Here is a 25,674-nt window from a genome sequence, read left to right as displayed (position 1 = left end):
TGATTCCTACTGAACCTGACTGAGAGATCATTTAAAGGCACAGGAACCCTTTGCAGGTGTTATGGCTTAATTAGCTGATTAGAGTGGGACACTTTGAGCCTAGAATATTGCACCTTTTCACAATATTCTAATTTTCTGAGATTGTGTATTTGGGGTTTTCATGAGCTGTAAGCCATAATCATCACAATTATGACAAAGCACAGCTTGAACTATCTTGCTTTGCATGTAATGAGTCTATCTCATATATTAGTTTCACCTTTTAAGTTGCATTACTGAAATAAATGAACTTTTGCACAATATTTTTTCGAGTTTCACCTGTACTTCCTTGTGTGCTATCCTCCCAACAATGACAGGCCCAGGGTCCAGTCACTGCTGCATCTGCCGTCATCTTCCTCTCTGCTTCTTTTGCGTTCCATGGCACTTTGCTCAAAGGGTACCAGGGGTTGTGATGTCCTCAGCACCCAGCTCAGTACCTGGCATGCTGAGAATTAGCTGGGATGTACACTGTTGTGTGGAGTGCAGGGTATGTTAAAGAGAGAATTTTTTTTAGGAGAAAAGTTTTTTTTTTCTCGCTAAATAGACTTTGGGGTAATTTACTAAAACTGGAGCACTCCGAATCTGGTGCAGCTGTACATGGTAGTCAATCAGCTTCCAACTTCAGCTTGTTCAATTAGGCTTTGACAATAAAACCTGGAATCTGACTGGTTTTTATGCTGAGTTGCACCAGATTTTGCACTTTCCAGTTTTAGTAAATAAACCCCTATGCAAAACTCTCTGACTTTTGTTCTGCTTTTTTAAACAATATCTTTGAAATCATCAGTACTGTGTATCTCCACTATATCTAGGTGCCTTGGGACCAGAGGAAAACCCAACAGGCCTTATGCGCTGGCAGTGAAGCTGAGTAATATATAGGATGCATCTATGCTGTAAATCCCGATTTTACTTTTTTTTTCTGCTCATACAGAAAGCTTGCGCGTAAAGAAAGTAGATAAATCACTTATACTGTATATCTTTAACCCTGCCAAGAGGGACTGCTTACTGGTAGCATTCAGTACAACTTTGTAGTACATCACTGTTACAGACATTTGCTGCCCACTGGCAGCCTTTTTTTTATGTTACTAACATTTTTGTATTGCAAAATTTACAAACATTTTCTTTAAATGAGCTTTGAGGTGCCATGAAAGAGAAATTACATCTGTAGCTCAGTGACTTCTGGCAACAATATTTTTCTCACGCTTATAACGTGTGCATATTTCATCTACAATCTCCTAATAAAACAGAACATCAGAAAAACACGTAGTTGGTGTTTGTTACTGAAAAGTAACTTTCACATTTTTACAGTCACTATAAATTGTTTAAATAGTTTTTAAAAGAGCAGAAATTAGGATGGAAAACTAAAACATTTGTTTTGTTCCAGCTAGGGGTTTCACCTTAAATGTGGTTTTAATATCTAGATCCAATTTTGAAATTTTTTACGTAAATAAGCCTAGAATAAAAAAGGCGTATATGCTTCAATTAATTTATTCTGATTGTGCAGGATTTGTCGTAGCATTACTGTAGCAAAGTCTCTATTTCTTGGTGACTAACAGGTTTTTCTTTCCATGCTTTTAGGGAAGTAGCACAAGTATAATATTAATGTGCCTTTACGTATTAAAGCCACACTATGGGGTGTATTTACTAATGCTGGAGAGTGCAAAGGCAGGCTCAGGTCTACATAGAAACCAGGTTTGCCTACAGGTTGAATTGCCAGAGTTTAATTGAACAAGCTGAGGTTATAAGCTGACTGTTTTTTATGCAGAAGTGAGGCTGGTTGTGTTCTCTCCAGCTTTAGTAAATAAACCCCTATGTGTTTAAGAGAAGATCTGGACTTCTGATGGACCTAAGGCAGGCCATAGACAGAGAGAATTTCAGTTGCAGGAAAAGAAATTTGCTGGATTCCCCTACCAACATAGACAGTGTTGACAGGGGAATCCCTCCCGCAAGGCTTTTGTGTTCTTTCGATGGGGGGGTGGGGGAAGCCGCTGGGAAAACACAGTGATTATTGCTAGTGGCTATCAAAGCCACTAGTGATAATCACATCTAAAATCCGTCCGAGATTCGATTCATCTATGGCCAGCCTAAGGGTTAACTTTGCAAATACTGTACTATTGAATTATGTTGGTGACATGGTGTCTACTTTTTCTTCTCTCCAGAGATCTCTCATCCAACCAGCTGATGTCATTTCCTGTCACTGGGCTGCATGGTTTGACTCATTTAAAACTGACAGGAAATTCCGCCCTACAAGAACTGATCCCAGCAGAGCATTTTCCAAAACTCAGGTGAATACTTTTTATGTTTTTCTGTTAATCATACAAGAAGGATGACGAAGAAGGGATGTCCATCTTCTCTTTCATCTTGGTTACTACAGGAATGGACTAATGTTAAAATCATCATAAGTTTGATTGCTTTTTATTTCTAAAGTAAAAAACTGACCGTAAAAATTTAAGATAAAGTATAGAATAAATAATGAATAGAATAACCAGAGATTGGAAGATGCAGATATTGTGAGATACAGAGTGTTGCAAAGATCAGTGATGTTTTGTATGTGGCTTAATCCATACCAACTGATCAGATAATAGAATACTGCACTTAGGATGCTGAAAGATATTTTTTTTAGCAGGTAAGGTTTTCTAATTTTTAAGAAAACAAAAGTGCTGTACATAATATACTGTATTTTTCGCTCCATAAAAAGGGGGTAAAATGTCAGTGCGTCTTATGGAGCGAATGCAAAGCGGCCGGTCCAGTATTTCTGCCACCACCATGTCAGAATACCGGGCCGGCCGCTCAGTTCTTCTATCCTGCAGGACCTTACCTGTTCCTCGCTCCAGCGCTGCAGTCTTCCCGTGGCGGCTTCTGTGACAGCCGGGTGCCCACTGCACATGCGCGAGAAGCGCTGCGCTTTGTGAATGGTCCGGCGTCTTCTGGGACACATGCCAGGTCCCAGAAGGCTCCGGGCCATTCACAAAGCGCAGCGCTTCTCGCGCATGCACAATGGGCACCCGGCTGTCACAGAAGCCGCTGCGGGAAGAAGAAGGAAGGACAACTCCGCGGAAGTGGGAGCGGGTACCTGTCAAATTCAGGTACCCGTTCCCCCTCCCCAAAGGTCTGCAGTCTCTGGTAGTCTCCTTTACTGTCTGCAGTCTCTGGTCATCCCCTGCACTGTCTGCAGTCTCTGGTCATCCCTTGCACTTTCTGCAGTCTCTGGTCATCTGTACTATGTCCACAGTCTCTGGTCATTCCCTGTACTGTGTCCGCAGTCTCTGGTCATCTCCTGTACTATGTCCGCAGTCTCTGGTCATCTCCTGTACTGTGTCCGCAGTCTCTGGTCATCTCCTGTACTATGTCTGCAGTCTCTGGTCATCTCCTGTACTGTGTCTGCAGTCTCTGGTCATCTTCTGTACTATGTCTGCAGTCTCCGGTCATCTCCTGTACTGTGTCCGCAGTCTCTGGTCATCTCCTGTACTGTGTCCGCAGTCTCTGGTCATCTCCTGTACTGTGTCTGCAGTCTCTTGTCATCCCCTGTACTGTGTCCGCAGTCTCTGGTCATCCCCTGTACTGTGTCTGCAGTACATTGGTTCAGAATATTTTTTTTCTTGTTTTTCTCCTCTAAAACCTAGGCGCGTCTTATGGTCAGGTGCATCTTATGGAGCGAAAAATACGGTACATTGGACATAAGTCTACACACTTCTGTTAAAATGTCAGGTTTCTGTGATATAAATAAATGAGACAAAGATAATTTCATAATTTTCACCTTTAATGTAACCTATAAACTATAAACTGTACAACTCAGTTGAACAACAAACTGAAATATTTTAGGTGGAGGGAAATAAAAATCAAAAACTAAAATAATATGGTTGCATAAGTGTGCACACCCTTAAACTAATACTTCGTTGAAGCACCTTTTGATTTGATTCAAGCACTCAATCTTTGTGTGTATGATTCTATCAGCATGACACATCTTGACTTGACAATATTTGCCCACTCTTCCTTGCAAAAACACTCCAAATCTGTCAGATTGCGAGGGCATCTCCTGTGCACAGCCCTCTTCAGATCTCCCCACAGATTTTGATCGGATTCAGGTCTGGGCTCTGACTGGGCCATTCCGAAACTTTAATCTTCTGTTGAAGCCATTCCTTTGTTGATTTGGATGTATGCTTTGGGTGGTTGTCATGCTGAAAGATGAAGTCCCTCTTCTTGTTCAGCTTTCTAGCAGAAGCCTGAAGGTTTTGTGCCAATATTGACTGGTATTTGGAACTGTTCATAATTCCCTCTACCTTGACTAATGCCCCAGTTCCTGCTAAAGAAAAACATCCCCAAAGCATGATCCTGCCACCACCATGCTTCACTGTGGGTATGGTGTTCTTCTGGTGATGTGCAGTGTTGTTTTTGTGCCAAATATATCATTCGGAATTATGGCCAAAAAGTTTAACCTTGTTTTCATCAGATCATAACACATTTTCCCACATTCTTTTGGGAGACTTCAGATGTGTTTTTGCAAAATTTATCCGGGCTTGGATGTTTTTCTTCATAAGAAAAGGCTTTTGTCTTGCCACTCTACTCCATAGCCCAGACATATGAAGAATATGGGAGATTGATATCACATGTACCACACAGCCAGTACTTGCCAGATACAGTATTCCTGCTGCTCCTTTAATGTTGCTGTAGGCCTCTTGGCAGCCTCCCAGACCAGTTTTCTTCTCATCTTTTAATCAATTTTGGAGGGACATCCAGTTCTTGGTAATGTAACTCCATATTTTGTCCACTTGATGATGACTGTCTTCACTGTGTTCCATGGTATATCTAATGCCTTGGAAATTCTTTTGTACCCTTCTCCTGAATGATACCTTTTAACAATGAGATCCCTCTGATGCTTTGGAAGCTCTCTGCGGACTATGGCTTTTGGCTGTAGGAGGCGACTAAGAAAATGTCAGAAAAGACCTACTAGAAAAGCTGAACTTTATTTTGGGTTAATCAGAGGCACTTTAAATGATGACAGGTGTGTACTGACTCCTATTTAACATGATTGTGAATGTGATTGCTTAATTCTGAACACAGCTACATTCCCAGTTATAAGTGGGTGTGCTCACTTATGCATCAACATTATTTTAGTTTTTTATGTTTACTTCCCCCCCTAAAAGATTTCAGTTTGTTTTTCAATTGAGTTGTACAGTTTATAGGTCACATTAAAGGTGGAAAAAGTTCTGAAATGATTTATCTTTGTCTAATTTTTTTTACGTCACAGAAACCTGACATTTTAACAGGGGTGTGTAGACTTTTTATATCCACTGTACGTTATATGGTATGTCATACGTCTAGATAGAGGTTAACAGAGTACAAAAAAAAAGTATTATACAAGACCTGATAAGCAACAACATTTATTAGCTGTGCATCATATGCTGATGATGAGGCCTGACCAGCCATTCCACATCCTCTTAGGGATGTTATGATGTAGAAAATCTAGCTAGTTGTCTGATCGGGAATGGCAAGAAAGATCGGGTGGAAACTATAAGAGGTAGGGTCATCCATGAAGGTACATATACTGCAGAGGGTACAGTGCAGTCATCTGCTTCTATGTTGCTCCTGGAAGGTGCTCTTCAAGGCAGAGTAGGATAATCTGTCAAACACTTATAATATCAGCCTCATGCCATTTTCTCTAGGATAGTCCCTTCCCGGGTAAGTATGTTTGTATAAAGATAAGACTTTGTTAATGGGAGATTGCCACATGTCCATAGTGAATGAGGTGGGAAACTTTCATCTAAGGAGGATCCCTGGCTTTGTATAAAATGAAGCATAAAAGAATATTAGTTTTTAATAATGAATAGTGTTAATGCTATCAACTATTCCTAGGATCATGAGTCCATTCCTAGTGTCATACCCAGAGTGTCGATGGTACTTACAGGCTTCTGTCAGAGGTTCTGGATTTAAAGACAGGCCCATGCTACATAAATGAAAGAACCTATTTCAAGTTTGCATCTGTGACTCAGTGCTCCTACCCTTGGGAACTAGAGGCTAGTATTGTGGGGTATAATAAGCCCCTGAAATAAAATTTAGTTCTGCTGTCATACTCTTTAACTATTTAAATAAATCTGATTGCTCAAGAACACTTTTAGAAAGTTAAAAAAAGGCCATCCAAATCATGAATGGATTGTACGAGGGATAAAAAGATGCACGGAATGGTGTCATACAGAACCTCTAATAGCCACAAAGTACTGGACATTTCTTTGTTAACTGATACATCTAATCTGTAATTTAGCTGCCAGTAGAATTAGCAAACTACATACACTGCTTGTAGATTTAGGTATGTGAAAAAAACATTTTGCCATTACGTATTCAGGATTTAAGTTGACATTGTGTACTAAAGGAGAGTCCCTGACTACAGTCATCATACTATTTCTACTATAGAAATATATTTGCTATATTGAGGGAATCATAGATGTCTAACAACAAAACAATGAGATCCAGAGCCAGCAATATTTTCAGGGGCTTAGCCAACTGGGATGTGACATGCTTTCAATAATCGAAAATCAAAGGTCAGCTGCACACCATATAATACAAAGTGCCAGTGGCATTCAAACACTTTCAGAGTGAAGAAAGGATGGGATGGATATGTTGCAACCTCTGAGGGGTATATTATATCTTATGTAAAATTTCAATTGGATACATTTATTCCTAGCAGATATCATCAGTTTAGTATATTGTGCTACCCCATCTTCTCACTTCTCTTCAGAGAGGATGGGGATATCAGTTTTCCACTTCTAGAACTATAGAGAAGCCCTATCCATGTGAGGAGTTATGGGGAAGGCATAAATTGGGGACTTGTCAAAATTGAAAGCCTTTAGAAGAGATTCTAAATTCGGTTAGAGGATTGGTGCTTGAGAAAATTGTGCCCTAATGGCATGCCGCAATTGTAGGTATCTGAAAAAATACTTGTTAGGAAGGGTAAATTCTTTTTACAGAGAATCGTAAGAACTGAGTTCTCCTGTTAGGAAGATATGCCTCTGAGTGTGAGTACCTCAGAGGGAGAGTGTCTGGGAGAGTGGAATTTTTTTTCCCCACTTTTAAGAAGGGGTTTTTTTTGTGTCTATATCCCAATGAGGAGATTTCGCTTCACTTCCTGACCTGAAGACACAACAGGAAGCAATAGGAAATCTCTCTAAAGTGAAGTGAATGCTTTCTTAGTTTTCACAGCGAGAAGTGTCTCTTTTTTGGAAAAATTCTCCATTTCTATTCTGCTGAAACTTCAAACTTTGGATTTTCCCTTACAGTCAGAAATTAGGGATAATGGTGACCAGAGGGTCATTCTCCCCAGTAGAGGCAAAGACAGCAATAAATATTTTACAGAATACAAAAAAACTGATGCTTTTTAATGGGTTATCTGAGCTCTATCCCAGACTAAACCAAGATAAACCTTTGACTAATAACAGCAATATACAAAAAAACATGGAAACTCGTTTGTGGCAGCACAGTGCTTTTACTCTAGCCCCTCAGTGTCACTTTTATCATTTATCATGCAAGTAGGCTGGTATGCACTTTAAACATGTCCTCTCAATGAAACCTTTGACACGGTTGTTATCCCTTGACCAGTCTGGCCTAAAAAGAAAAGTTTGGGCTTTAGATACACTTTAAATTGTTTTTTTCTTCTTTTTTCTAGGTAGCAATGATCATAAAAAATACATTTCACCTTGTTAATGCTGTGTTATACAATGTACCTCTACCTCAAAATAGTGTTACAGCTGTTGGGTTTTAGACTTTAGTTTCCCATTATAAAACAGCAGTCTTGGGAGCCCTAGGGCCACGTGGTGCCTTTTGGCACTTGTTGGGTGGCCCCCACAATTCTCAGCACTAGAAACACTGGTTTGTAAAGGAATTGCAATGCCCTTTATCTCTAGCAGTCTCTTGTAACATGTCTCCAGTTTATGTCTTTGTTCTACAGGTGTTCTTCAGTCTCCAACCAGTCCTGTAGCATAGTAACAGTTTCTGACAGTTTTAGTTTCTATGTATGTCCACAGAAGACAGTCTCTGTAGCATTTCATGTACTGGGTATTATGTGGCCCTTTGGTAATGATACGGGGCCACAGTTGAGGTCCCCTCATACCTCATAAGTTGACAACCCTTACTCTAGTGAGAGCAGTCATTCTCAGACCACACACTAAATTCAGGGAAGCAACGCCATTAGCAGTGTAGCTGAAATGGTTCAACTTTTTTCAGCTTCCATTGGAAAACTGCAAGACATTTTCTTCTGAGATAGTTTATGTTAAAATGAACCCGTGCTTTGCCCATGTTCATTTTTGCACATCAAAGGGATCCTGTGTAGCACTACCCCCTTAGGAGTTGCAGAGTTTTGGGTCCCCCTATAGTCCTGCACAGTACGGCACAACATTTTTTTTCAGACCTTTCACACAGGAGACAGTAAATGGTTTTTGAGCTTGGTTTTATGTTTTATTAAGGGGTATTGAACTTGGACGGGGTTGAGGGGTGTATGGGATTCGCAAGGGAACTGTAACTGAGGACAAACTTCTTAGCAACTACGTACAAGCCAATAAACAGCAAAGTCCCTCTTTGAAGAGCTCTCCAGCCCTCCTGGTGTATCGCTTCAGACCCCAGATGCCATCAGGCCTTATGCTGGGCTTGCTCCTTCCCTGCTTCCCAGGCTCTCATCTCTCAGGGGGCAGGGAGGCTGAGAGATCCTCCTGTCCAACAACTCTGCCTGTAGGTAGGCCCCCTCCCAGACTCCACACTCCAGCATTCACTTTATCTTCCACCCGTACACTTCTGCTGCTGAGCAGGCTCAGTCACACTTAAGGGCTACCCTTACCCCATGCCAAGCCTCCTTCTTGGGGATTGGCCAGAGTCTCCTTAAGTGCACAGGTCAGCCCCTCCTCACCCCCACCGTCTTCTAGAAACGTCTCTAGAGCAGGGGGAGGTATCAGGGAACTAACCTGCAGAGCCCTCAGCCCTGGCCTAAGGTGACCTGGCTGACTCACAGCCAGACTGACTCATGCCCAGGCTGCTACTCAGCCTCTGACTGAAAACCTATATAGCTTCCCCTGGCTAACTAAAGGGGCGCTACATGTGGTTAATTATTTTTGTTACAGAAAGTAAAATATTGTTAATAGGGTGTACGTTTTATAGCCTTAAAGTGTCATTAAACCTACAACTGTAAAAGCAGTCTGTATATGCAGTAAAGCATGCTTGTTGTATTCACTGTGGAACATAAGCGGTTAATCCTCTGCAGTGTGTAAAAAGAATGTTTGATCTTGTCTTCTCTGATCCTCCCCTTTTTTAACTGTCCCTAATCCATCTGCTGATAGAACAGAGCCTTGGGAGCAAGCTGCACATGCTCAGTTTAGTGTGTATTGCTAGAGAGTTTTTTTTTTCTTGGGAGAGTGCATGTGATCAGCATAGGGCCAATCAGCACTGTCCTGACAGAGAGACAGGGATCCTGCAGCCTCATAGGACACCGAGGGGAGATTGAAAAGGCGTCTTGCAAGCTTTAACCAGTGCTCTGCTGGACACTGATAGAAATCTCAAGACTGCTATATACTGCTAATGAAAAAAGGTATTTGGCAGTTTATATTTACTAAAATAATTGCATTCCCACGTTCTGTCTACTGTGAGAGACCAGATATAGTGAATGCATTGTCTTGGGATTAATAACACTTTGAGGACCAAACAGATAAAAGGAACAGATTTTCTCTACAGAACCATGCAGCCATAAGAAGGATGAGGCAGTATAAAACAAAGCAGGAAATGGCCTTCAAAAATATAGGAAATACGATTCAACTGGCAATCTAGTAATGAAAAAAGTTAGATGGGTCTTTGATAATGCTTTGGGAAGAATACTGAAGAAAATTGTTTGTTGTGTATTTTCTTTAGTAACATGCAGACTAAGGTAAACGTGAAAGTATGTTTGTTTTTAAGCTTTCCAAGATTAAGGGATTTGTAAAATTAAAATTAGAATTCTGCAAAATAAAATGATTCATTCTCCCATATTAGGTTTGAGTAGAATGTGATTTTAAAAATCCTAAATATTTTACTACAATCAGAGCTATTGCCTTCATCTTTGCTTGAAGGAGAAACAATAAGATATCTAATGATAAGTTTAACCTAGCAAACAACTTCTGTTCACATTGCCCAGGATGCTTCACCAATTTCTCTATATAAATAATGGCATAATGGGAAGGCTAACTGTACAGGGAGAGGGGAGTGGTTGTAAAAGCAGAATAATTGTTTCCTGTGTTCATTCATTGCAATTATCTGATCCCCCCATAATTCAGAATGGGAATGCAATGCTTGTGACACATCCCTTCTGTGCCTTTGTACATTTAAATAAATAATAGGACACTAAATCAGCCACTTGCTGAAAACATGTAAAAGATAAGCCAAAAGATTTATATGAGTGTGGAACCATAATTGCAGGAGTTCTTAAAAGAAAAGATTACATAAAATAACCGCAATTAAGAAGGGCAAATAAAAGTCACATAGCCACGGAAGAATCAAAGAGAAGGCAGTGAAGAATGTGTTGTGAAGACACAGACACTCAATGCCGAATGATAAAAAGCTGAATACATTCCACACAGCCATTTAGTTCAAACTCCCAATGGTGAAGTAAGTAAATATTGTTTTCAGCTCTTTAGCATTGGCAAACTGTGTATATAACCGCTGTGTGAACTTTTACACGCAGGTGACTGCTACAAACTTGCTCTGCTTCAGTTTTTAATATTATTGCATCATACTACCTTTAATCACACACATATATTTCTAGGGTAGATCAGTATTTCGCCTCTCCAGAGTATAATGCCATTTGGGTTTCAATGGCTAATAAGTATAACAATATGCAGAATACATTTTGCTACACGTTTATACATAAAAGAACAAGCAACAGATACTTGTTTTACCGTACCAGTATTATAACTTGTATACTTTTTCAGTATTTATGTCAGCCGTCAGCTGACTTTTCCCACTGTCAGCTGAAAATGGGTCACAGGAGTACAGAACAAACTGCAGTCCGGTGACCCCCAGGAGAAATATAGCTAAAATAGCGTAGGCTATACTTCTCCTTTTAAGAGGGCATTGTATTTTAGGGAAGACCGTAACATCACATTTCCAATTTATATATTAGGTATTAGTATTAAAATACTTAAAGTGAACCTGTTTATAAACTTTTAAAGACTTATTCTAAACAAGCAGTAAAACACTTGTAACCGCTTCCCGTCTGCCCTATAGCAGAAATACTTCTACAGGGTGGCACTGGGTGGGCAAAATCACGCATATACAGTGGGGATCGAAAGTTTGGGCACCCCAGCTAAAAATTTGTATTAATGTGCATAAAGAAGCCAAGGAAAGATGGAAAAATCTCCAAAAGGCATCAAATTACAGATTAGACATTCTTATAATATGTCAACAAAAGTTAGATTTTATTTCCATCATTTACACTTTCAAAATAACAGAAAACAAAAAAATGGCGTCTGCAAAAGTTTGGGCACCCTGCAGAATTTATAGCATGCACTGCCCCCTTTGCAAAGCTGAGACCTGCCAGTGTCATGGATTGTTCTCAATCATCGTCTGGGAAGACCAGGTGATGTCAATCTCAAAGGTTTTAAATGCCCAAACTCATCTGACCTTGCCCCAACAATCAGCACCATGGGTTCTTCTAAGCAGTTGTCTAGAAAACTGAAACTGAAAATATTATATATATATAGTGCAGCGCTGTAATTAAATAAAATTAAAATATTTCGTAAAGTCCTTTCAATAAAATCAAAATATGTGCAGGTCTCCTCCTCATTAGGTGACTGGAATCAAATGGGAAAAATGCGCACTCACCGACCGCACATTTATAATGCGCCTGTGTGTGATTTTATCCAGAGGACCGGCCTGGCATACAGCTCCAGATAACACAATGGATCCTCCCTCTCAGACACTGACATCAGCCTTGGGTGCAGCAATACCTCCAGATCACGAGACCCTCTCGCCCCGAATGATAGGTAGACAGGGATCCCCCTTCCGGTTCCAGGTACCCCAGAAATGGTAGATGTAGATCTGAAACCCTCCAACCGGAGAGTCAAAGAAAAGAGGGAACGCCAATAGTGTGGTGGGTTCAAAACTTTATTGGAGCAACAATCATAAAGCCAGGGTCACATGTGCATACAGATACCATTAGCCGATATGCTGACTGGTAAGAGTGAAAATATTGTAAACCATGTACTAACCCGGCTGTAGTAAAGATCAGAGACCACTGGACCTCCTCCTGGTCTCAGTGGTCAGGAAGTCACACTTGCTACTGGCTCCTCCTAGGAGCCAGTAGCAAGTGTGACTTCCTGACCACTGAGACCAGGAGGAGGTCCAGTGGTCTCTGATCTTTACTACAGCCGGGTTAGTACATGGTTTACAATATTTTCACTCTTACCAGTCAGCATATCGGCTAATGGTATCTGTATGCACATGTGACCCTGGCTTTATGATTGTTGCTCCAATAAAGTTTTGAACCCACCACACTATTGGCGTTCCCTCTTTTCTTTGACTCTCCGGTTGGAGGGTTTCAGATCTACATCTACCATTTCTGGGGTACCTGGAACCGGAAGGGGGATCCCTGTCTACCTATCATTCGGGGCGAGAGGGTCTCGTGATCTGGAGGTATTGCTGCACCCAAGGCTGATGTCAGTGTCTGAGAGGGAGGATCCATTGTGTTATCTGGAGCTGTATGCCAGGCCGGTCCTCTGGATAAAATCACACACAGGCGCATTATAAATGTGCGGTCGGTGAGTGCGCATTTTTCCCATTTGATTCCAGTCACCTAATGAGGAGGAGACCTGCACATATTTTGATTTTATTGAAAGGACTTTACGAAATATTTTAATTTTATTTAATTACAGCGCTGCACTATATATATATAATGTTTCTGTTATGAGGTCCAGTGATCCCTTGAAGTGTTCCAGCAGCTGGTTCTTCTGAGCGCTCGCTATATTCATTATTTGAAACTGAAAATAGTTGACGCTCACAAAGCTGGAGAAGGCTATAAGAAGATAGCAAAGCGTTTTCAGATGTCAATATCCTCTGTTCGGAATGTAATTAAGAAATGGCAGTCATCAGGAACAGTGAAAGTTAAAGCAAGATCTGGAAGACCAAGAAAAATATCAGACAGAAGAGCTTGCAGGATTGTGAGAAAAACAATTCAAAATCCACGTTTGACTGCACGATCCCTCCAGAAAGATCTGGCAGACACTGGAGTTGTGGTACACTATTCCACTATAAAGAGATACTTGTACAAATATGGTTTTCATGGAAGAGTCATCAGAAGAAAACCTCTTCTACGTCCTCACCACAAAAATCATCGTTTGAACTTTGCAAATGGACATATAGACAAGCCTGATGCATTTTGGAAACAAGTTCTGTGGACCGATGAGGTTAAAATTGAACTTTTTGGCTGGAATGAGCAAAGGTACGTTTGGAGAAGAAGGGGCACAGAATTTAATGAAAAGAACCTGTGTCCAACTGTTAAGCATGGGGTTGGATCAATCATGCTTTGGGGTTGTGTTGCAGCCAGTGGCAGGGGGAACATCTCACGAGTAGAAGGAAAAATGGATTCAATAAAATTTCAGCAAATTTTGGATGGTAACTGGATGCCATCTGTGAAAAAGCTGAAGTTAAAGAGAGGATGGCTTCTACAAATGGATAATGATCCTAAACACACCTCGAAATCCACAGGGGATTACATCAAGAGGCGTAAACTGAAGGTTTTGCCATGGCCTTCACAATCTCCTGACCTCAACATAATTGAAAATCTATGGATAGACCTTAAAAGAGCAGTGCGTGACAGACAGCCCAGAAAACTCAAAGAACTGGAAGACTTTTGTAAGGAAGAATGGGCAAAGATACCTCAAACAAGAATTGAAAGACTCTTGGCTGGCTACAAAAAGTGTTTACAAGCTGTGATACTTGCCAAAGGGGGCAGTACAAGATATTAACTCTGCAGGGTGCCCAAACTTTTGCAAACGCCATTTTTTTGTTTTCTGTTATTTTGAAAGTGTAAATGATGGAAATAAAATCTAACTTTTGTTGACATATTATAAGAATGTCTAATCTGTAATGTGATGCCTTTTGGAGATTTTTCCATCTTTCCTTGGCACATTAATACAAATTTTTAGCTGGGGTGCCCAAACTTTAGATCCCCACTGTATACGTGATTTTTTAGCTCCAGGTAGGGACCTACCCACACTGCCTTTCGCGGCCCTGGCTGTCAATCACCGGGTCCCGGCCGGTGATTACTCACCGGCACCCGGTGATCGCTGAGTATTACAGATGGGGGAGAGAATTGTATGTAAACAATACAGTTCTCTCCCCTGTCAGCTCCTGCACACTGTTTTGTATGGCTCTGCATAGCATAGCAGAGCCATACAAAGCAGTGTGCTTACAGTTGAATGCACACACAGCACATAATGTGAAACAGCACACAGCTAACCCTTTGATCACCCCACATGTTAACCCCTTCCTGCCCAGTACCATTAGTACAGTGTAAGTACTTTTTATTAGGACTGATCACTGTATTGGAGTCACTGGGGATGTCAGTGACACCAAGTCAGTTCCCCCCAGTGTCAGAATGCCCACCACAGTCCCACTGTAAGTTGCTGATCACCGCCATTACTAGTAAAAAACAAAATAAAATTAAAAATTCCAATATACATACCGCCATTTGCAAGCACTATAACTTTCACACAAACCAAGTAATTTACACGTATTGGGATTTTGTTTAGCAAAGCCATGTAGCAGAATACATTTTGCACTATATTTATGACGAAATTTGATTTTTTGATTTTTTTTATTGGATATGTTTAATAGCAAAAAGTAAAAAATATTGTTTTTTTTTCTCAGAATTGTCGGCCTTTGTTTCTTTATAGCACAAAAAAATAAAAGATGCACAGGCTAATAAATATCACTGCAAGAAAGCTCTATTTGTGGGAAGAAAAGGACGTAAATTTCATTTGGGTGCAACATTTCATTACTGCACAATTGTCAGTTAAAGTAACGCAGTGCCGTAACACAAAAAATGGCCTGGTCAGGAAGAGGGCAATTGGTTAAAATATCCCCCATTTACCCCTATAGCTGTATGTGCTGTAGAGAAATGAATCTTCAAATTTCACAACAGAAGTACTGAAATCACAGTTCATTTTAACGTACAGTTGCAAGAAAAAGTATGTGAACCCCTTGGGATTACGTGGAGTTTTCCATGAATTGGGCATAAAATGTGCTCTGAACGTCATCTAAGTCACAACAATAGAAGAACACAGTCTGCTGAACATAATACTACACAAACATTAGATGTTGCCATGGTTTAATTGCACATAACATGTAAACATTCACAGTGCAGGGAGGAAAAAGTATGTGAAACTTTGGACTTAATAACTGGTTGACCCTCCTTTGGCAGCAATAACCAAATGTTTCCTGTAGTTGCAGATCAGACCTGCACAACGATCAGGAGTAATTTTGGACCACTCCTCTTCACAAAACTGTTTCAGTGTAGCAATATTCTTGGGATGTCTGGTGTGAATCGCTCTCTTAAGGTCATGCCACAGCATTTCAATCAGGTTGAGGTCAGGACTCTGACTGGGCCACTCCAGAAGGCGTATTCTGTGCTGTTGCAGCCATTGTTTTGTTGAATTACTTGTATGCTTTGGGTCATTGTCCTGTTGCATCACCCATCCTCTGTGGAGCTTCAGTTGGCGGACAGATGGTCGTACGTTTTCCTGCAAAATGTCTTGATAAACTCTGGAATTCATTTTCCCATCAATGACAACAATCCGTCCAGGCCCTGAGGCAGCAAAGCAGCCCCAAACCATGATGCTCCCTCCGCCATGTTTTACAGTGGGGATGAGGTTTTGATGTTGCTGTGCTGTGCCTTTTTTTCTCCACACATAGTGTTGTGTGTTCTTCCCAAACAACTCAATCTTCTTTTTATCTGTCCACAGTATATTTTGCCAGTAGTGCTGTGGAACATTCAGGTGCTCTTTTGCAAACTTCAAACGTGCTGCAATATTCTTTTTGGATAGCAATGGCTTCCTCCGTGGTGTCCTCCCATGTACTCCATTCTTGTTTAATGTTTTCCTTATTGTAGATGTGTCAACAAAAATGTTAGCATGTGCCAGAGATTTCTGTAGGTCTTTAGCTGACACTCTGGGATTCTTCTTTACCTCATGCAGCATTCTGCGCTGTGCTCTTGCAGTCATTTTTACAGGACGACCACGCCTAGGGAGAGTAGCAACAGTGCTAAACTTTCTCCATTTGTAGACAGTCTGTCTTACCATGGACACATGAACATCAAGGCTTTTGGAGATACTTTTGTAACCCTTTCCAGCTTCATGCAAGTCAACAATTCTTGATCGTAGGTTTTCTGAGATCTCTTTTCTGCGAGGCATGGTTCACATCAGACAGTGCTTCTTGAAACCAGTAAACCCAAAACAGGTCTGTGTTTTTTAAGGGCAGGACAGCTGTCAGAAACACATCCAATATCATCACACTGATTGGAGTCAAGGTTGGCTCACTCCTGGCTCCAATTAGTTCTGGGAGAAGTCATTAAGCTAGGGCCTCACATACTTTTTCCTACCTGCACTGTGAATGTTTACATGTTATGTGCAATTAAACCATGGCAACATCTAATGTTTGTGTAGTATTATGTTCAGCAGATTGTGTTCTTCTATTGTTGTGACTTAGATGACGTTCAGAGCACATTTTATGCCCAATTCATGCAAAACTCCACGTAATCCCAAGGGGTTCACATACTTTTTTTTTGCAACTGTATCTTCAGTGTAAGCAGAAACTTTGCATATTACCAGCCTTCTAATGAAAACAAATAGCAGATCTTTCTAAGCTATTAGAAACTTGACTTCAGTGTGTCTCTTGTGACCTTTAAAGCCATATTTTACCTTCCGTATTACAAAAAAAAAAACTTTACCCATATTAAAAAAAGAAAAAAAGTTTATTTATTAATGTGCTGCTTTGTGTTGCTTTGCAACAGCAATCAATGCATCATGGGTGCAATACTCTAGTCCCAGGTCCACTAGGAGGTTCAGAACGTCTGTTATGAAACTGAAGGAAGTAATAAGTAGACTAAAAGTGTGATGATGCTTTCGCACTTGTACTCCATTGCTATCTAAGTCCCTTTGCAATAGTGGCAGATGGAACTTGTAGTTTTCCATGGAAGGGTGGAATAAGCCTTTAGGAAATAAATTAGTTCACAGTACAAGCAGCTACATAGGTCAGTGGTGGTGTTTTAAAGTGGTAGTAAAGTGGATTTGTTTATGTTTTACCTACAGGTAAGCCTATAATAAGGCTTACCTGTAGGTACTGAAAATACTTGTGCATCTCAATAAATTAGAATATTATCAAAAAGTTCATTTATTTCAGTAATTCAATTCAAAAAGTGAAACTCATATATTATAGTGAAAACCCAAAATTTAGTATCTCAGAAAATGTTAATATTATGAAAACGTTCAATATTGTAGACTCCCAGTGTCACACTCCAATCAGCTAATTAACACAAAACACCTGTAAAGGTTTCCTGAGCCTTTAAATGGTTGGTTACACAATCATGGGGAAGACTGCTGACTTGACAGTTGTCAAGAAGACAGTTATCAAAGGTCACAAAAGGTCATTGCTAAAGAAGCTGGCTGTTCACAAAGTGCTGTATCCAAGCATATTAATGGAACATTGAGTGGAAGGAAAAAGTGTGATAGAAAAAGGTGAACAAGCAACAGGGATAACCACAGCCTTGAGAGGATTGTGAAGTAAAGGCCATTTAAGAATTTGGGGGAGATTCACAAGGAGTTGACTACAGCTGGTGTCAGTGCTTCAAGAGCCACCACACACAGACGTATGCAGCACATGCGCTACAACTGTCACATTCCTTGTATCAAGCCACTCCTGAACCAGAGACAACGTCAGAAGCATCTTACCTGGGGTAAGGAGAAAAAGGACTGGACTGTTGGTCAGTGGTCCAAAGTCCTCTTTTCAGATGAAGGTAAATTTGCATTTCATTTGGTCCCAAAGACTGGAGGAAAAGTGGAGAGGCACAGAATCCAAGTTGCATGAGGTCCAGTGTGAAGCTTCCACAGTCAATGATGATTTGGGGAGCCATGTTATCTTCTTGTGTTGGTCCACGGTGTTTTATCAAGCACTTCATGCTTTCCTCTGCAGACCAGCTTTATGGAAATGCTGATTTCATTTTCCAGCAGGACTTGGCACCTGCCCACACTGCCAGAAGTATCAATACCTGTTTTAATGATAATGGCATCACTGTGCCTGATTGGCCAGCAAACTCACCTGACCTAAACCCCATAGAGAATCTTTGGGGTATTGTCTAGAGGAAGATGAGAGATGCCAGACGCAACAATGCAGACATGCTGAAGGCCGCTATCAAAGTATCCTGGGTTTCCATAACACCTCAGCAGTGCCACAGGCTGGTCGCCTTTATGCCACACTGTGTTGATGCAGTAATTCATGCAAAAGGAGCCTGACCAATTATTGAGTGCATACTATACTGTACATAGACATACTTTTTAGTAAGCACACATTTCTGTATTAAAAATCTTTTTTTTTTTAAATTGGTCTTAAGTAATATTCAAATTTTCTGAGTTAGTGAATTTTGGGTTTTCACTAGCTGTAAGCCATAATCATCAAAATTAAAAGAAAGAAATGCTTGAAATGCACTATATTGCCAAAAGTATTGGGACGCCAGCCTTTACATGCACATGAACTTTAATAGCATAACAGTCTTAGTCCGTAGGGTTCGATATTGAGTTGGCCCACCCTTTGCAGCTATAACAGCTTCAACTCTTCTAGGAAGGCTGTCCACAAGGTTTAGGAGTGTCTATGGGAATGTTTGACCATTCTTCCAGAAGCACATTTGTGAGGCCAGTCAAGTTCCTCCACCCCAAACTTGCTCATCCATGTCTTTATGGACCTTGCTTTGTGCACTGGTGTGCAGTCATGTTGGAACAGGAAAGGGACATCCCCAAACTGTTCCCACAAAGTTGGGAGCATGAAATTGCCAAAATGTCTTGGTTCCCTTCACTGGAACTAAGGGGCCAAGCCCAACCCCTGAAAAACAACCCCACAACATAATCCCCCCTCCACCAAACTTTACAGTCAGCACAATGCAGTCAGGCAAGTACCGTTCCTAGCAACCGCCGAACTCAGACACGTACATTGGATTGCCAGACAAGAGAAGCGTGATTCGTCACGCCAGAGAACATGTCTCCACTGCTCTAGAATCCAGTGGCAGCGTGCTTTACACCACTGCATCTGACGCTTTGCATTGCACTTGGTGATGAAAGGCTTGGATGCAGCTGCTCGGCCATGGAAACCCATCCCATTAAGCTCTCTATGCACTGTTATGCTAATCTGAAGGCCACACAAAGTTTGGAGGTCTTTAGCTATTGACTCTGCAGACAGTTGGCAACTTCTGCGCACTGTGCGCTTCAGCATGCGCTGACCACACTCTGTAATTTTATGTGGCCTACCACTTTGTGGCTGAGTTGCTGTTGTTCCCAACTGCTTCCACTTTGTCATAACACCACTAACAGTTGACCGTGGAATATTTAGTAGCAAGTAAATTTCATGGATGGACTTCACAGGTGAAAACCTATCACGGTACGAATCTTGAATTCACTGAGCTCCTGAGAGGGACCCATTCTTTCACAAATGTTTGTAGAAGCAGTCTGCATGCCTAGGTACTTGATTATATACACCTGTGGCCATGGAGGTGATTGGAACACCTGAATCCAATGAGTTGGAGGGGTGTCCCAATACTTTTGGCAATATGGTGTATATCACTCTGTGTGTAATGAAGGTATATAATATATGAGTTTCACTTTTTGAATTGAATGACTGAAATAAATTAACTTTTTGATGATATTCTAATTTATTGAGATGCACCTGCATCTCCCAAGCATGTACCGTTTAGAAAATATATACTTGTGTAGCCACCGGTGATGTCACCAGCGCATGTGCTCTGAAGAAACGTATATGTGCCATTCCTTCAGAGCCCTGTGCTGTAAACAGTGACTCTCGCATGCACGGGAGTGACGTCATCACTGCTCAGCCATTCAAGCGGCCGTAGCTCTCAAACCCAGAAGTAAGATGTGACTATAGAAGCCCTGTCAGCAAGTTTTTAAGCCAAGTTTCACATAATGTGCTAGTAGCTAACATTGCCTTGCAGGAGAAAAGTATTTTCTTTTTAATTTTGGAGTTTACTACTGCTTTATAGTTATTTTTCTACATGAATATGCAAAAACGTTATTGTTCATAGTCTGGAGGCAAGTGCAATTTAAGTTAAGGATATCAGGAATTTATAAATTTATAATGTGAAAAATGAGCAACCTGGTCTAATTTCAAAAACATACTGGTTGGTTATAATGTTGGCCTTATCATATATAAAACTGTGTTGCATTTTATTGTGCACTTTTTTATGAAACAGCAGCCGATGTGAATGATTCTATTTACTCTGTAAGTGTTGCTCGACCACTTAATAGGAGAAAAATGGGAAATAAATTATTTACACATTTAAAATTATTTGTAATATTAGTTACTGTTTTGGTACAGATCTTACAGATGAAATACATTGTAAAGTAACACCCATTATGTTATGAAAATCTTAGGGTCATGGAAATGCCTTACTCCTACCAGTGCTGTGCTTTTGCTGTTTGTGAAAATGCTGTTAAACAATCAAGCCAATGGGGCAAGGAGGACAACAGCAGCACTGATGAGTTTTTCCGAAAGGAAGCAGGAATGTTACATATACAAGGTGAGAATCAACAGTTTTACAGGGAAAAAATACCAGAGGAAACTTACCCGGGTTTTTTCATATTTTGCATTTTCTTTTTGGAAGCTATTTACATTGAAGCAAAGTATAAAATAAATTGACATGTTACTATGTGCTAATTAATGTTAAAAGAAGAATATCTCTTTTTATGGGTAACTGGCATTCACATTCATGCAATGAATGTTTATATATATGTGTATATATATATATATATATATATATATATATATATACAGTACCTATGGGCCCTGTTGACCCGCATGCAGATCCACATAAATGTTTTCAGTACAATCTAACTAAATAGATTTTAGTAACAGTGACTGGAAACTGTATATTCTGCATGCATTTTCTTTTTTTTTTGAGCAGGTACAGGAGTTAATCCATATTTCTTAACTCTGATAATATACTATTTTAAAGTTATTCAGGAAATATTTCAAATTCATGTAAGGAATGTCATTTTTTTGTGGTGTAAATGCAACTCTATTACAACAAAATCAATTATGAATTACAGAGCAGCCATTCTCAAACTTTTTAACATGGAGGACTTATAAAATAACCTTTTTTGTCTTAGAGAACACCTGCTAATAATTATTGTAGTCAGTGGAAAAATCCTGCCTGTAGAGACAGCTACAAAGATCACTGGTTTCAGTGGTTACTTATCTGGTTACGTATCAGAAATTAAGAAATTGTTCATGGCTTGCAACACCGAGCAACTGCTTGAGGAACCCTGGTTTAAAAGGCTGATATAGATTGTACGTACTAGTGTGTAAAAGATGCAGCATCTCTGCACTTCTTAATCTGTCCTTTATAAGCACAGGATAAGGTGCAAACTCTGGGACTTTTAGATCTTTGGCAATGGCATTGATTGTATGATTTTGTTAACAAGTGTGGATACATTTAATGCTGGATAAATTACATGATTGATTGTAGTTATAACCTCTTAAGGGTTTTAATAATAATTGAATAAGAAAAAAACATTTACACTACAGATGATCGGGATTTTGAAGATTTCCTGCTGGACTTTGAAGAAGATCTTAAAGTTCTTCACACTGTACAGTGCACACCATCTCCAGGTATATAGTAAATTTTGAACTACAATAATACAAAATAAGAAATATAACCTAAAATATGATCTTTAAATCTGGTGTCTATTGCTATTAAACATAAGGTATTAAAGTTTTTTCTATGAAATTTGTATACTTTGAAAGATTTAACTACTTTCCACCCATAGGATGTCATATGACATCCTTGGTTTAAAGTGGTTATACTGGGAAGGTGCCTGCATCATCCCAGTATCAAGATTTTCCACCGGTGATTCCCTGTGTGGGAGAGGTGATTAGATTGGCTGTATAGCCACTCGATCACTTCTGCAGGTGGCACAAGGGTGAACCCCTACCCCCCAGCCATTTTTCCTGGGCTCTCCCATCTGACCGCAGATCCCAGTTCTGGCAGCAACAGCAGCGCTCCCCCTCTGTAACCCTGGAAGCACTGACGATTTCATCACTTCCGGTTTCGACTGTTTGTTTATCTGGCCGTTAGCGGCCAGGTAAGCAGCCAATCAGACCAATCTGTGTCTGATCAGCTGCATTGGAGGCCAGAGGAGAGGTTGGGGGCTAATACCCCAGATCTCTCCATAAAGAGGATCTGCTTTCCCAAGGAATGCTGTTCACCCTTTGTGAAAGCACTAAAGTTGATTTAAAAAAATTAAAGAGACAATGTAAAAAAAAAGAAAAGAAATAATAAAAATAATTAAACATTTTAAAATGCCCCCTCCCCCCATTCTAATGCACAAACACATACGTAAGTCCCACACGCAATTGTGAGGTATCATTGTGAACATCAGAGCAAGAGCAATAATTTTAGCTCCAGACCTCCCATGTAACTTTAAACTGGTAACCAGTAAAGGCTTTTAAAACATCACCTATGGATATTGTTAGGTACCGTAGTTTGGTGCCGTTCCACAAGCATACGAAACTGTAAAGCTTGGAATGTTAGATATCTATATACTCAGCGTAACAACATCTTTTATATTTTAACAAAAAAAATACAGATTTTTACATATAGGAGAGAAATGTCAGAATTGGCCCAGTAGAGAAGTAGTTAAATATTTCCTCTAAAATTTACTGACAGTACTTTTTTTATTTGTCAGATCTTTTACACATTAATTTACAATATATTTGCTTTTGCAGTGATAAAATTGACATATTACTAACATACTGTCTCTCTATTTATTGTAGGGCCCTTCAAACCTTGTGATCATTTATTTGGAAGTTGGCTCATCCGAATTGGCGTGTGGCTTATAGTTTTCCTTGCTTTTATCTGCAATGGTTTAGTTATTGCAACCGTCTTCAGACATCTCTCATACATTCCATCTATAAAGCTTCTGATTGGACTTATTGCCATCATGAACACCCTAATGGGCCTATCCAGTGGTGTCCTGGCCACAGTTGATGCTTTGACCTTTGGAAACTTTGCTCAGTATGGGGCTTGGTGGGAAAGTGGGGTAGGCTGTCAAATAACTGGCTTTCTGTCAGTTTTTGCTGCTGAATCTTCTATCTTTCTTTTAACAGTGGCTGCACTTGAGAGAGGATTGTCAGTAAAATGTTCTACTAAATTTGAATCAAAATCCTCCTTTATAAGCATTAAACTGTCTATCGTCTTGTGCTTCACTCTTTCACTGGTCATTGCAGTGTCCCCTCTGCTAAGTGGCAGTGCTTACGGGACATCTCCATTGTGTTTCCCTTTACTGTTTGGTGACCCCTCCTCTATGGGTTTCATGGTTGCTTTAGTCCTCTTGAACTCACTCTGCTTTCTTGTAATGACTGTTGCCTATACCAAGCTTTACTGCACTCTAGAGAAAGGCGAGCTAGAAAATGTGTGGGACTGTTCAATGGTGAAGCATATAGCTTTGCTGCTCTTCACTAACTGCATACTGTACTGCCCAGTGGCCTTCTTGTCATTCTCCTCACTTCTAAATCTCACATTCATTAGTCCAGAAGTTATTAAGTCGATCCTCTTGCTAATTATCCCTTTACCTGCATGCTTAAATCCTCTCCTCTACATCCTCTTCAATCCTCACTTCAAGGAAGACATCGGCACACTAAAGAGTACAGACATGCTGTGGACCAGATCTCATCAAACAAGTCTGGCTTCTATTAATTCTGAAGATGCAGAAAAACAGTCTTGCGATTCCACTCAAGCCCTTGTAACCTTTGCAAGTTCCAGTATATCATACGAGTTACCAGTCAGTTCCTCCTCATCGTATCGAGTGACTGAAAACTGTACATTATCATCTGCAGCATATGTGCCTTGTCACTGATGGCGCAGTCTGACCGATACTTGTTTTGAGTATGGTTCTGTATTTACAATGACCACAAATCTCTTCTCATTTGCTGTCATTGGGGGAATGTCAAATGCCTTTATTTAATAAGGCAAACCACAAAGCGCAGTAAGCTATAGCAACCAATCAAACATTATCTTTCATTATCCTGTCTATATAAAACAAATGTTCAAATCTGTTTAAAAGATAGCGTTATGAACAGTATGTTCTTTGTTGCAGTAGTGTCTATTTAATAATGTGGTACAAAAAGCAGTAATGTGCAGTAGCGTGTGCCAGCCAATAGCAGATGAGTTTTCTGCAGTTTATTGTACTGAAATGTAAGGAAAGATTGTTTATAATTGGTTGGTTTGGGTACAGCTTGCACATTCCTTTTTACGCTTATTAAAAACAGTTGAATATCTTTTTTTATCCTTGAACCATTATAAACAGTGCTGTTTTAGCTGGACATTCTTTAAAGGATGAAGCTCTGGAATTGGTTATATTTCAAAGAGTTTTCTTGTATTCCCATCAAAATGATCTTTTTTAATTGATCCAAAAGAGCCCTGACTGAATGCCTAGGAAATACACCGTTGCTTCCAAGTGATCTAGTATTGTTCCTAGTGTGCCCTCCAAAAGCTTTAAATGTGAATAACATTTCTGTTTAGGCACCTTACAATAATAACTTTATTTCTGTATGCTCCAGAACAAAAATGTATGACTTTTTATACACACTAGAATCGTTCTTATTAAGAGATTTTGCCTGCTCTTGTAGCCAAGGTGTAAGGGACTTTTTCATAGTTCATACTATGCAGAACAGAAATCTCAATATCTAGTATATTTTTACCCAGAAACCTAAATGAATGTGTTTACAGTTTTGTATACTGTATATTACCCATAAATGTCTCATTTATGTTAAAATTACATAGACTACATGTAGACTCCGGGTATACATCTAGATAAACTACATGTATGGAATCTGTTCTACCTGCCAAAGGATTTGTATTTCTGTCCATCTAGTTATGAGATTTACACACCTCTGCCACACAGCACAGTCCTGTATATACCAGTGTAGGGAACCCGATCTTAAGTAATTTAACTAGGTCTTGTTTCTCCTCCAAGAAAAAGAAGGGGCACACTCTCCTCGTGCATTACTGTGATAAAAAGAAGTTTATTTTAAAAATGACAAAAATTGCATACTTACAAACCAAGATTCATAAACAAGCTAGGAACTAATGTGTCAGTCCGAGTAACCAGTGTTCTAACAGCAAGGTGTGCTGACGTGTTTTGGGAGATGTACCCCCTTCCTCTGAGCTCTGAGGAAGGGAGTACGTCTCCTGAAATGCGTTAGCACACCTTGCTGTTAGAACACTTGTTGCTCAGACTAACAAATTGGTTCCTAGCTTGTTTATGAATCTTGGTTTGTGAGTATGCAGTTTTTATCATTTAAAAAAAAAACTCCTTTTTATCACAGTAATGCACGAGGAGAGTGTGCACCTTCTTTGCT

At 40.0% G+C, this 25,674-nt stretch overlaps 1 protein-coding gene across 1 annotated transcript in view; it reads left to right on the top strand.

Annotated features, from left to right (window-relative positions):
• The window catches only part of LGR5 (leucine rich repeat containing G protein-coupled receptor 5), a 226,149-nt gene extending 201,558 nt beyond the window's left edge, over positions 1–24,591 (top strand). The window contains exons 15-18 of the mRNA XM_089674104.1: positions 2,193–2,318; positions 20,688–20,833; positions 21,841–21,924; positions 23,089–24,591. Coding sequence (XP_089530230.1) covers positions 2,193–2,318; positions 20,688–20,833; positions 21,841–21,924; positions 23,089–24,170 — 1,438 coding nt within the window. The 3' untranslated portion in view covers positions 24,171–24,591. The remainder of the gene's footprint in view (positions 1–2,192; positions 2,319–20,687; positions 20,834–21,840; positions 21,925–23,088) is intronic.
• Positions 24,592–25,674: the final 1,083 nt, after the last annotated feature.

The sequence above is a fragment of the Staurois parvus genome, unplaced genomic scaffold (genome assembly GCF_062004578.1).
Source record: "Staurois parvus isolate SC_StPar_1 unplaced genomic scaffold, SC_StPar_1.0 ptg000147l, whole genome shotgun sequence".
NCBI lineage: Eukaryota > Metazoa > Chordata > Amphibia > Anura > Ranidae > Staurois > Staurois parvus.
The sequence above is the reverse complement of the archived record's forward strand: the minus strand, read 5'-3'. Positions and strand labels throughout refer to the sequence as shown.